Here is a 14221-nt window from a genome sequence, read left to right on the forward strand (position 1 = left end):
GTGACATACAGTTTATGTTGTCAGTGATGATGATGTACTCTTGTCCTCTGTTTTTGCTTTGGGAATGTCATCACTAGGGCTGTAGCGGTATGCGTATCGAAACTGAAATTGCGACACTCATATCCACGAACCTGTGTCGCGGTGTGTGAAGGCAGAATTGCGACACACCCCTTCCAGTGTTTCCACAGCACTAGGCAGATTAGGCAGCCGCATAAGCAACACACGTCTCCCGCTGGTACGATGTCCAAAAAAAATAAATTAAAAAAATTCATAATTTCAATCTCATAGCTTTCATTGTACAGCTATGGGTGCAACTTTACAAAATGGTAACCTATAGAAGTACCCTAAAACCCCTCTCCTCTCCTTTTATATCAGTTGTTTATATATCAAGATCATTTTATTATCATATAATATTGTATATTATTTTATACAATTATATGTGTATATTCAGAGTTCAAATCAGTCCAGTTTATATAGTTTTTCAAATATTCTAATCGTCTAGTGTTATTTAACACACACACACACACACAATCGAGGTATGTATCGAACCATGGGTCAAAAATGGTGATACAAACCTAATCGTGAGTTTGGTGTATCGTTACAGTCCTAGTCATCACCCTTTTCTACAAGCCAAGCTTTGATAAGACATGGCTATACTACTCATTAAATGTAAAGGACTGCTAATCTAATAAACAAACGATACATTTGGATGTGTACCTCCTTTGTCCTTCCTGTTTTTTCCCTCATTTGTCCCATTTGTCTTCCAGAGATGTGGAGAAAACTCTTGCTGTTCTGGATGCCATCATTCAGGACCACCAGCAGGGGGCGAAGCTGAGCAGGTGGTGCTGCTGTGACCAGGTGCTGGAGGTGGTGCTGATCCCCATGGCGCGCCACTGGATAGGTGTGGGCGACGTGCCCAAGGCCCTCTACTACCTGCTGGAGTCGTCCGCCGCCTGCATCTACCTGTCTTATAACTTCAGGGTGTGTGTGTGTGTGTGTGCGTGTTAGTGTGCGCCTCAAAGTTAGTTTTGCATGATGCACCTGTAGCACTTGTGTTGTGGACCAGTTAAAAGCTACACATCTGAGATTACTAGATTCTTGAGCCGTGTAATAAGTAAAAGCTGAACCTGAGATATGGCAACTATAAGCACTTTATTTTGTACAGTTTCCCTTAGTTTAGGAAATGAAAGAAAATAAATGTGTGTAGTTATTAGTAAAGTGTGGCAATGTATGATGTATGGATGTGGTGTATGTAAGGCAGTATAATTGTAACAATGACAAATACACACTTTCCCAGTATCAATCAATCACCCTTCAAGAGCAAGTGCAATTCAATTAGTGCAGTTCAGTGAGTTTGTTAAAGTAAGAAAAAGTCCTTTTAGGTATTAAAGAAAATGTTGAAATATAAATAAATGCAAACGTCCCTTATGGTATAAACAGAAAATTCAAAAAGTAGTTTCCTTTTCGGCTCCTTGTGTGGAAAGGGCGCTTTATCTGTAATCCGTGGCTGCTCGAAGTTCGCAGATGGTGAAGAAACCTTGCTGCAGTTGATCAGACTGCAGCAGGCTGGGCGGTCGACACGTTGAATATCTTGGACAGGCTCGCCATCTTAGCTCGTCTGGAATCCACTGAAATCTTCTATCCGTATAAAAAACCAATCGAAGCTCTTCTCATGTTGAAACAAAATAAAATATCTTCTTGGTGCGCAATATAAGAGACATAAAGTTAAGAAGTAGAAAATATATCACGATAGATATTTCTAGAAGTTATAAATGTGTAGTTATATCGAATATTTTCTTTAGTTCAAGAAGGTGACGTTCCGTGCTCGGACTGCAAAAGCAAGAGAGAAGTAATCGCGCATGCGCGGTGCCTTAGTGGCACTGAATCTAACAGTGCTACACACCGATACTAAAACAGGATGCACACATCACGCTCTAACCATGCTTTGTGCTTGTGAACATATTACGGTATCATAACTATTCCACCTGTGTGTGCATAGTTAAGTGCAAAATAGTTACCAGCACATACAGTATATCTTCATAAACATAAATAAGCAAGTGAAATCTTTTCATTTCTTCTCAGATTAATGCATTTAAACTTCCCAGGGCGCATGCCCCAGACCTGCCTTGATGGGAGGGCCTGTGCCCCAGTACAGTTTTAGATCTAGTGGTGTCCAAGAACATCAACTCACAGTATTTGATCGCTTCCTTCGTAGATATAGAATGGTGGGGGAGGAAACACATTTTATCCAGTCTTGTCACTTTTCATAATTGGCCACAACCTGTGGTGTACAGTAGCCAACGTTGTACTTGAAATGAAATAGCATTCAAGGTCATTGAAAAATTGTGGAAAGGTTGTGAAATTCAGAGTCACAGTCAGTGAAAATGGGTGGGAACCCTATTAAAGTGAAGCTGTGTTTCTATGCTCCTGTGTATGAGATGGTACAGTATGTGTAAGAGAGGGTGTTTGAGTGTTTTATGTGTAGATAGGTAAAAGTAAGAATGTGTTTATTTAACCTTAACCATAACTTTATCTTATCACTGTACATTTTTGACTGTATTGGAGAACATCTCAGATTCCCTGATCCAAAACATATGTAAGTGATGCATACTGATAACATATTTCATAATGTTGCTCTGTGACAGGCTTTGTCCTACCTGAATGAGATTCAGACCATACTGGACAATGTGAAGTCTGGGAGGTCTGCATTTGACACAGCGATGAAGGGCAGAATGAGGGTCTGCAAATTTGAGAAGGCCTTAGCGTACCGCCTGAAAGGACAGGTACGACTACAGATAAAAATACTGTACGTACAGTACCTTCGCAACATCTCAATCCCTCACCTGTCCCCTTCTGAGCTGGGTCCTGATAAAGATATCTTCCTACGAAAACAGTTTTCTTTGCCTCTCACTTTCTTATTACACTATAGGGATCCAGACCTGGAGTGTGCTGTTGTATAAATTCATAGGTTTGAATGTTTTTTGTGTTCAGACATTCATCATCAACACACACAAAACTCAGCCTGAAACATTGAGGAAGCATGTCCGGGGAGTTCTCCTCTGCATGTTTTTGAACATTTGAGCATTGTGTATGTAAAGAATATGTAGTACAACATGAATTGTCATTGGAACTAACTCCAAACTAAAAGCAAACTTCAGTGAAAATCTCCATTTAAAAATAAACAAATAAATACAATATTCTTAAACTAGGCTTAATTCATGCACAGGAAATTGGCTATCTGCGTACTAAGGCCTAGTCCACATGTACCAAACCGACCTTTTTTTCCTCCGTCTTCCCTGGAACCGTATCAAGAATATTTGCGTCCAAACGGATCCATCTCAACACGACAACACGTTACTTCATATCCCAGGCCTATAGGTGGCACTGTTTGTTACAGAAATTGACCAAAGCTTGCGCTGTGTAGGCCATACAACAGACAGAGTAGGCTACGACAAAACTGGCTAGTGCATGGAAACCAGAATTGTTTGTGTGGACTTATAGTGAACTGTCAACTGTAGTCCACTGTAAAACTAATAAACTTAATTTTTACGGTTTGTGAAGGGTGCAGTCCTGTCCTTTATTTGGCTAACGCAGGTAAAAATAATCTCCTTTACTTTCTTGGGTTGTAGGATAGTCAGCGATTCACATTAGTTTTGGTTATCACCGGAAATGCAAAGGCTAGGCGTACCCAAATTCTAGGCTATTCCGTCGCCACATTTATAATATTGCTATAATACCTCTGTTAGTAACAGTCGATACTGTTATTATTGTTGTTAGGCAATACTATAAGTGTCAAGTCCAGGGCAGCTGAGGTGTGGCGATGACCTCATCGATATGCAAGTAGGATGTGCGGTTTCGCTGTCCAAACGAATTCAAAAGATGAGTTTTTCCACTCCAGGGGAGTGGGACCAGGTTTCAAAAAAGTGCGGTTTCGGGCAGTGCGTTTACAGGATTCATTTGGACGCTCAGCCAAGACGAAGCAAAACCTCTGCGTTTAACCCAAAAGCGTCTCCGTGTGGACGGGCCCTAAGAGGGGTCAGACAGAGGTCAGGAAACACTTCCTGGTTCCCACAGCCCAACCCCTCTTGCTTTGTGTTCGCAGGTGTTGTTCAACACGGGTCAGATTAAGGAGGCGGAGGCCATGTTCACCAAGGCCCTACGGCTACTGGGCAGGCGGCTGCCCATGACGCCCGTCATCGCTGCCGTCAAACTCGTCTACGAGAGGATGAGGAAGCTGAGGCTCCGCTCACAGGAACTCGAGAGACCTGAGTAGGCCACGCACCTGCCACAGCACAACTGCCCACTTTGACCCCAGCTGACCTTTAAACTGGCCATATTTAACCTTAGCACCTTTAGCTGGCTGACCTTTGACTTCAGCATCTTTAACCTTTTCAACCTTTAATTTAGCTAAAGAACCTTTAACCCGCTTACATTTCACTTTAGCATTTTCAATCTGAGCAGAGCACTTTTTCACCCAACCACCTTGACACCTTAGCACCTTTAGCTATTTTACCTTTAACCTTGCCATTTTTATCACATTTGAACCCATCCACCTAATGTTAGGACTCTTTTCCTTATATTAAAATGTAAAGACTTTTGTCATCCTGTGGTAACAGATGTTTGTGTCCTGTTATGTTGTTCTGGAATGCTGTGGTGTTGTAGGGAGAAGAGATTAGCGTTTCTGCACGAGCAAATCAACTGCTTGTCCTTCATGTGGAAGATCAGCTGCATCAAGAGGGTGCCACAGATTGACCGTGCCATGCTGGCCATCACCATGGAACAGAACACAGCCACCTTGACCTCTCAACAGGATAGGGTGGAGCAGCATACACACACACACACACACACATACATACATACGCACGCACGCACATAAACGCACACACACACGCACATACATGGGCACGCGTGCAAACACGCACACACACACACACACACACACACACACACACACACACACATACATACATACGCATGCACGTATGCACACACACACGCACGCTACACCCTTCCACACACATGTAGCATGCAGTAGTTTTTGTGTCATTCTGCCAATAAACAGAGAAACTAAAAAACTGCACTGAAAAGATAATGACTCCAATCTCTCCCTCCTCCTCCCTCTCTCCCTCCTTCTCCTCTCTCCTCCCTCCCTCCCTCCCTCTCTCCCTCTCCTCCTGCCTCCTCCTCCCTCCTCTCCTCTCCTCCCTCCCTCCTTCCTCCCTCCTTTTCTCCCTCCTCCCTCCCCTTCTCCCTCTCTCCCTCCCTCTCTCTCTCCCTCCCTCTCCTCCCTCTCTCCCTTTCCTCTCTCTCCCTCCCTCTCTCCCTCTCTCCTCTCTCTCTCTTTTTCCTCCCTCCCTCCCTCCCTCCCTCTCTCTCCCTCTCTTTTTCCTCCCTCCCTCCCTCCCTCCCCTCTCTCCCTCCCTCTCCTCCCTCTCTCTCTTCCCTCTCCCTCCCTCCCTCCCTCCCTCCTCCCTCCCTCTCTCCCTTTCTCCTCCCTCCCCAGGTGGTCTTCTCCATTCTGGACTTGCACCGGTTCAGCCAGAGCTGTGGTCAGGAGGAGGAGTGTAAGCGTTATGAGCGGCAGCTCTTTGAGCTGTTGGCCCAGCTGCCCGACACCACCGAGGCCTACACACTCATCTCCCACTTCATACGCAACCTCTGCATCATCCGCCTCTGTGATGGACATCTAGAGGAGGCCATCCAGTATGGTGAGTGTGTGTGTGTGTGTGTGTGTGTGTGTGTGTGTGTGTGTGTGTGTCTGTGTGTGTGTGTTTGCACCAGGGCGTCAGGGTTAGCTTCAGCCAATTTAGGCATGGCATTTGGCCACCGAAATTTTTTTAAAACATGGCCTTACATGGTTGGTTGTTAGATGATTGGTAGATGACAGCTCATGCACAAGTTTAGTGTTGGGCACGTCCATGTTGGTTAAGCATTTTTGGAAGACGACAAATAAAACGACTGCCTACTTATATCAAGCTACGGATACTTGACTTAATGCCTACATGGTTTAGGCTGTATTAATGCCTACATGGTTTAGGCTGTATTAATGCCTACATGGTTTAGGCTGTATTAATGCCTACATGGTTTAGGCTGTATTATACCAGGCTTTGTGGTAAATAAAAGAAAAAAGTAAATGTCATTACTAATATTTGCATTATTTGTGGGTTGGCAAGGTAACCGAGTATGACAATACATTTTAGCAGATGTGTAGCAATGACCTAAATTCTATTATTAGCCTGCTCACTGTCGTGCTATGAAGACTATTTTAAAACGCCAGTTTGAACCTGTAGTCCATGACCATAAAGCGTCGGGATAGGTCTCCTCATGATTTTAAGACTAGATAAATGTCTGACTAGTAGTTTGCTTTCCTGCAACATCGACATGGATTAGGCTATGCATTTGATTTAAATGCTAATGCTGCCATTCGAGTCAGTAGCCAAATATCCAACAGCCCCGTCTGTCCCCTTTACTTTAAATAGATAGAGATAGTGTCAACGGAATATAGATAGTGTCAACGGAATAGGAACGTTTCTGATGGTGACCGCAGTTGCAGACTCTAGAAATGCCTGGATGCTTGAACCACAATGCACCTGCCCTTCGATCGGTACTTTTAATTTGCGTTGGCTTCATTTTGTCAGCCTGTAAGTGTAGGTTTGACAAGCTGCAAATTCACACTAGGTGCAGTAACAATTCCAGCTATTCCCAAGTTTCATATGTCTACTTCAATCATAGTCATTTCCATTGGATAGCCTACATATTGCACACATAATAGCCCAATACAGCCTGTCTAAAGCATGTAGGGATCATTATTTGTATAGCCTAAAGTGAATCCTTACTCAATATTGACTTGCATGGTTTCTAATCACATGATGAACATCACATTATAGGACTTTGAGACACGGGGCAAACTTCTACACCACCATCCCAAAATGTCATCCCAACCAATTAAATACATTTGCGTGAGGGTAGGGGAACAAATTTCCCTCTGAGGGAATATCCAATCGGCATCAACAAAATACCGTTGTACCTTTTTATATTGTCTCTGTAACGTGGAACCTGATTGGCTAATTTTAGCTGGTGCCGGAAATGAGCGCCCATGAAACGCTATTTTCATAAAGATGGCTGCGGTCAATTACAAACATCTTTGGCTGAAGTAGCTAGCCTAGCATTGGAAATTAAAATGAATGGGGGCAGGACTTGGTCACTATCTCCTGTTATATATATAGTGTGAGCAGCAGTAACTCTCTCAGTACACCGCTCCTAGTGTGAGCTCCAATGGCTCTCACAGCACACCGCTCCTAGTGTGAGCTCCAATGGCTCTCACAGCACACCGCTCCTAGTGTGAGCAGCAATAACTCTCAGCACACCGCTCCTAGTGTGAGCTGAGCTGCAATAAGGCTCTCTGCACACCGCTCCTAGTGTGAGCTGAGCTGCAATAACTCTCTCAGTACACCGCTCCTAGTGTGAGCTCCAATGGCTCTCACAGCACACCGCTCCTAGTGTGAGCAGCAATAACTCTCAGCACACCGCTCCTAGTGTGAGCTGAGCTGCAATAAGGCTCTCTGCACACCGCTCCTAGTGTGAGCTGAGCTGCAATAACTCTCTCAGTACACCGCTCCTAGTGTGAGCTCCAATGGCTCTCACAGCACACCGCTCCTAGTGTGAGCAGCAATAACTCTCTACACCACTCCTAGTGTGAGCTGAGCTCCAATGGCTCTCACAGCACACCGCTCCTAGTGTGAGCAGCAATAACTCTCTCAGTACACCGCTCCTAGTGTGAGCTGGGGGGGGCATATACAGTACTGTGCAAAAGTGTTCAGCGCCCATTAGATTTGTTGTTTTAGCAGTGCTATGATGGCCATATATGTTTATTTTGTGTTCTCTGTTCATATTCTAATTAACAGTGAGGTGGGAAATAAACAATATGGTCCTTGTGCCAATACTGAAGCAGAACATGTAAGACTTTTGCATAGTACTGTACTGTATATCTGTTGTATACTATACTTTGCTTTTGTGTTCAGAGGTTCATGAGTGTGTACTGAGCACAGACGGTGGTGTGTGTGTGTTCACCCCCCAGGTACAACATGTGTGTGCAGGTGACCATGCGTCTGGAGCGCCTGAGCAACACTAGAGGGGTCAGCACTGGTAAAGGCTGGTTCTACATGTCCTGCTTGAACTGCATGCTCTACGCTGGTAAGTGGCTCGCACACTTGTGCTTTTACACACACACACACACACACACATCTACCCACATGCACACACACACATCTACCCACATACACACACACACACACACACACACACCCCCACATACGCGCACACACATCTACCCACATACACACACACACACACACGCACACATCTACACACACACACACACACACACACACACACAAACACACACACACATCTACCCACATACACACACGCACGTACGCACACGCACACACACACACACACAGACAGACACACACACACACACACACACACACACACACACACACACATCTACCCACATACGTGCACATACATCTACCCACATACACACACACACACACACACCTACCCACATACACACACACACACACACACACACACATCTACCAGCCAACTTTCATATTTTCACTGGTGCCTGATGCTAATTTCCATCCGTGACACACTGTTGTTAGTAATCCTTTAATGTTAAAAAGTGACAATGTCTTCCAAGCTCTTGCCATTGAATGCTTAAATGCAGTACAGGCTGCCTCAACTGAATGACTTACACTGACCATATTCCCACAAAACAGTCACACTCTTATTTCACACTCCAGCCTTTTCTTGAAACTGAGGTTTTAGAACTTAGTTCAACTGTACACTCTGTATGCTCAAGGTTTGCTGTTAGTTTAAAGACCTTCACTCTGAAAGTATTCTCAATAGATCCTTACATAGATCTAACCTGACTCCAGTGGTGGAATGTAACGAAGTACAAATACTTCGTTACTGTATAAGTACATTTTCCGCGTATTTGTACTTTACTTAAGTAAAATTTATAGTGCATACTTTTGACTTTTACTTCGTTACATTTTACAGCAATTATCTGTACTTTTACTCCGCTACATTTCTACAACACCATCGTTACTTTTTACGATACATTTTATGATCAGTTTTTCTCTCTCTCTGACAAACACGTTTGTTTTACGGGGTTGCTACCAAAAGATTCTGGGCTTCACGTGCATTCTTAGAAACATAAGCTTCTAGTCTAGACCAGGCAAAGCGTGAGCTTGTAGCCATCTGCATTGGTAGGCTATCACCAGACTCATGGCTACACTGTACATGCAACTGTGTTCTGTGCCTTTCTCTGTCTGTTATCTGCAGCGTTAGGGCCTCCTCTCCGATGAGATTGCTATCGCGGATCAGCGAAGTTACAGGCTATGCCCATGCTTCTGTCACGTCGCCTGATCATTTGCGGCACAAATGAATGGTAGACTATTAATGAACCGGTGGCGGAAAAGGCGTAACATTTTCCAGATTAGGAAATATTCCTTAATTGTGTGTGATTAAATAAAGATGCATAGCCTACAATTGTGGCGTAGCGTCAGCAGCTCATTCAATGTCTATGCGTCTGCGCCAAGTGAAACTGAATTTAATCATAAAGACACCTTTCTCAGCAACTTTTCTGTTCAATCAGCATAATTGGCATTACGATCCACCCGACGTTTCACCTGTCTACCCCGTTAAACTTCAGGCTCTCGTGTTTTGCTAAATGATATTACTCAGCAGATCACCCTAGTAGATAACCAGAATTACAGTATCTAGAATTGTAGGTCAGAATGTAATGGGCCACAGATGGTAAGCACAATTGCATTAACTTAAAACTAGTCGAGTATAACCTAAAACTAGCTTAGAAACTAACTAGATTAAAATGCCACAGCCCATACTGATTTTTCCTTTTAGAATATAGTTATTAAGAGAATAAATCATTATGCAAATACTTTTACTTTTAATACTTAAAGTACATTTAAAAGCAGGTACTTTTTACTTTTACTTAAGTAGGGTTGTCATTGTGGTACTTTTACTTTTACTTAAGTAGGGTTGTCATTGTGGTACTTTTACTTTTACTAAAGTCAATATTTCTCTGTGTATTTGTACTTTTACTTAAGTACTGAGTTTCAGTACTTCCTCCACCACTGCCTGACTCTCGCCACATGAATTTCGTTCCGCCTAGCTCCACTCATCCATCTGGGACCAATCCATTGGAGTGTTGCTTCAGAAGGCTGGGCCTAATCAAAAAATGCTTGCATATGATTGAATAAGCCACTTGTACGTCATCTATTGACGTGCTACTTCAACCACTCACATCGAAGCCAACCCGTGACGCTGATAACAGTCTCACAGTCGCTTCTACGCTATGTCACATCTATGAAACTCCCGCCCTGCGTCCTGATTGGCTGTACCATAAAATCGGGTGCAGAAATCACTCTCAATGGAAGAGGTCCCAGATGGATGTGAGTGAAGCTAGGCGGAGCTAAGCGGAACGAAATTCATCTGGTGAGAGTCAGGTTAACATAGATCCACAGTAAACCGAATGAACATTGAAGGTGTCTGGCTAAGAAGCTGCACATTTGTCTTTTTGTGTTGATTTCCATTCCAAGCTTTAGGGCTGTATTTTGCACCCTGGCGCATGGCATAAAACTCGTTTTCCACCCGGCGCAAAGTTTAATTCCTTATTTTGCACGTTTATTTTTTAAACAATGCGCCCAGGGGTGTGGCAATTAACAACTTAGGGAGTGGCTTAGCGCATTGTCTAAAAATCGCTACTCTACACCTGGTCAGAAGTCTATGGCGAGTTGTTTATATGTTATTTTAAGAGGGCATTGTCAACAGTCATATTGGCAGGTGCACGCACCATCCTTCTATCATTCATGAACGCACACCAGCGCACTTCCAAAGCATTACAAATTGCACAATTACAATGGGAAACATAATTAGAATAAAGATATTACAAAATACTGTACATCTCATGATGAGTAGTTATTCACCATCATTTGCAAATTGGTAATGACGGTTAAAAGTGATTAGGGAGAGGCGAGAGACATTATGGAGCACAGCTGAAGGCGCACTGTCACGAGATATAAGCAACTCCTCTGCAGGATAAATGTTGTTTTATTCAGTCATTTGAGCAATATTAGGGTAAGTGTTGCTTTTTCCAGCCTATGTTTTCGATGGTAACCCATTGTCAGTCAATAGTGAAAGTACAGTAACTGCATATAACTGTCTTGTTGTTGACTGACACCATGGTGAAGTTAGTTTCACTTTGCCAATGAGTTCAAATAATAGACAAGTACAAATGTGTGAGGGCTATGCTAGGTTTTAGTAAAGCATGGTTTAGTGGAATGACCATTCCATACGGTCTTGCAAGCAGCCTCCTTTGAATGCACCATTGACTGTCAAAATACCGATGCATTCTTTGACATCGCGCCTTAAAGGGAATGACAGATGTCATTGTCATTGGTTTAAATGATGTTACGCCCAAAACACACCCCCATGACTGATTAAGAAACCTAGGAACACCTTGTCGTGCCATGCGCTCGACGTTTGATAACGAAAACACTCCCAATGTGGACTGGACATCCTACTAAATTTGAATAAGCTTTTGACGAGTGACGATGCGCTTTAGAATGTCATGATAGGGCCCTTAGTCTCTTTACAAAATCTTTATAAAGCTCTTTTTCTTAACCTACTTTACATTGATGTGCCATGCCTAGGCCATATGACCTTGTGATTGTCAAAGGCTTTGTATGACTGATAAAACATCTCTGTCTGCCTGCGTACTGTTCTCACTTGTGTGTGTGTGTGTGTGTGTTTTCAGGTTTTCTGGTCAGACATCTGGATGAGTGCCTGATGTTTGTGCATGAGTCCCAATCTGACCCCTGTCTGCTGGCTGACCAAGGGCTGATGTTCACTCTGTACTCAGCAGTCTGTCTCTGGTAAGACAGACACACACACACATAAGCTCTTGAGCTTAAATGAACCCTTATCCATGTGGGACATCAGCTGACATCACTCGCTCGCGCTCTCTCCAATGTCCAAGGACTCCACAGTTACATAATAAGATAGATAGATAGATAGATACTTTATTGATCCCCAGGGGAAATTCAAGCAAAATAAGTGCAGTCTATGGGCTGCACTCTGTGCAAGCAAAACCACATGGTTGTACAGTATTTGCTCGAAGAGACAACGACTAGTTGGTAAATACTCCAGCCCGGACTGAAGGTACAGTAAGTTGGTAACTTTCGTAGGCCTCAACCATAGCTTATACACACACGGAAGAGTAACAAAATACACACACACAGGGATATGCAGTGTTTCCCACAGAATTGAATTCTATTTGTGGTGGTAGGTTTGCAGAATTAACTTGAATGCAACAGTTTTTATCAAATTAGCGCAGCGTGGTTATGGTGCTAACCAGATTTAAGCACAATTTAGTACAACCTGGAAAATCATTGTGTGGTGGTCAATGTTGATATTGTGGTGGGCCGCCACAAATAAGTCAATGTATGGGAAACACTGGATATGCCAGGTAAGATACTAGACAAGAGAGTGGAAGATTGTTTGTTTGACGACCGAAAAACAATACACACATACACACTCTTAACACCCTCTCACTGACACATGCCATAAACACTCCATGACACACACATACACTTACACACAACACTAAGTATGTGCTTTGTCACCCTCTGCTTTGTTTGTGTGGGCTTGTGTGTGTGTGTGTGTGTGTGTGTGTGTGTGTGTGTATGGACATGTATGAATGTGTGTGTGTGTGTGTGCGTTTCAAGGTACGTGAGGCTGGGTGACTGGCCGCAAGCGCGTCTATTTTACACCAAGGCGACTAATGTGTACCGTGAGGCACCGTCCAGCCTGTTGGCCATCGGTGGCAACGTCATGTTCCTGGAGCTGCGGGTGCTGCTGTTCAGGAAAGCCCTGTTGGAGAACAACGCGCACATCCAGGACATCTACCGCAGAGCACTCAAGGTCGCCCAGCACATAGCACACTACACTAGGGCCCGTTTCCCACACATGCATGGAGCCCAGCGGGAGACCAAGCTTGTCTGGGGGAAATCTCCATTGCAGTTGTCTTTTAGTCAGGACTAGACTTAACGCGTGTACAGGAATCTCCATTAGACTTAACGCGTGTACAGGAATCTCCATTGCAGTTGTCTTTTAGTCAGGACTAGACTTAACGCGTGTACAGGAATCTCCATTGCAGTTGTCTTTCAGTCAGGACTAGACTTAACGCGTGTACAGGAATCTCCATTGCAGTTGTCTTTTAGTCAGGACTAGACTTAACGCGTGTACAGGAATCTCCATTGCAGTTGTCTTTCAGTCAGGACTAGACTTAACGCGTGTACAGGAATCTCCATTGCAGTTGTCTGTTAGTCAGGACTAGACTTAACGCGTGTACAGGCACGCTGCTCTAAATGCTCCAGTGGTCTAATTTGACGTAACTTTTATTTCTGACTGCATGTCTGGCAAATGACTTGCCTGAATGTGTAGTTATGGGGTTTGGCAAAAAACATCATAATGTCCTGCCAATGCCCATTTGTATCTGTCTGTCTGTCTGTTTGATTGATTTCTTCCTTCTTCCTTCTCTCTGTTCTTCCTTCTGTGTTTAGTGGTTTTTGTGTTAGAGGAGCCCCAGTAAGATCTCATAACTCACATGATGACATTGATCAATAACATGTTTAATGGACTTCTATCGGTCTCTCTCCTTCTGTCTGTCCTCCTCTTTCTCCTTCTGCCGGTCTTGCTCTCCTGCCTGTTTTGCTCTCTTTCTGTCTCTCCCTCTCCTCCTGCCTGTTTTGCTCTCTCCTTCTGCCTGGGCTGGTGTGTAGTGCTTTGCTGAGTTCAGACAGCGCTTCAGAGGCAACCAGCTGTACCAGCCGCGGCTGCTGCACCTGCAGGCCTACATGAACCAGCTGGCAGGCCACAGGAGCACAGCCACGCAGCTGCTGCACAGGGCCCTGCTGCTGTGCGACGCGCAGGGCAACAAGCTGGAGAGGAGCTGGATCCAGCAGAGCCAGGTAGCAAGTACACACACACACATACATACACGCACACACACACACACACACGCGCGCGCGTATGGAGTTACATTTGTTCCACTTTCATGAGCGAGCAGCAGCACAATTTGAGCGCAGAAAAATATTTTGAGCGAGCACACAAATTATATTTTGATAAA

General features: G+C 44.0%; 1 protein-coding gene across 1 annotated transcript in view; it reads left to right on the forward strand.

Annotated features, from left to right (window-relative positions):
• The window catches only part of LOC125307920 (adenylate cyclase type 10-like), a 34356-nt gene that overhangs the window by 19015 nt on the left and 1120 nt on the right, over positions 1-14221 (forward strand). The window contains 12 exon segments of the mRNA XM_048264051.1: positions 768-981; positions 2646-2783; positions 4103-4269; positions 4663-4816; positions 5504-5708; positions 6679-6683; positions 7327-7377; positions 7487-7537; positions 8049-8193; positions 11849-11966; positions 12819-13014; positions 13875-14063. Of these exon segments, the coding sequence (XP_048120008.1) occupies positions 768-981; positions 2646-2783; positions 4103-4269; positions 4663-4816; positions 5504-5708; positions 6679-6683; positions 7327-7377; positions 7487-7537; positions 8049-8193; positions 11849-11966; positions 12819-13014; positions 13875-14063 (1633 nt within the window).

The sequence above is a fragment of the Alosa alosa genome, chromosome 15 (genome assembly GCF_017589495.1).
Source record: "Alosa alosa isolate M-15738 ecotype Scorff River chromosome 15, AALO_Geno_1.1, whole genome shotgun sequence".
Taxonomy (NCBI): domain Eukaryota; kingdom Metazoa; phylum Chordata; class Actinopteri; order Clupeiformes; family Clupeidae; genus Alosa; species Alosa alosa.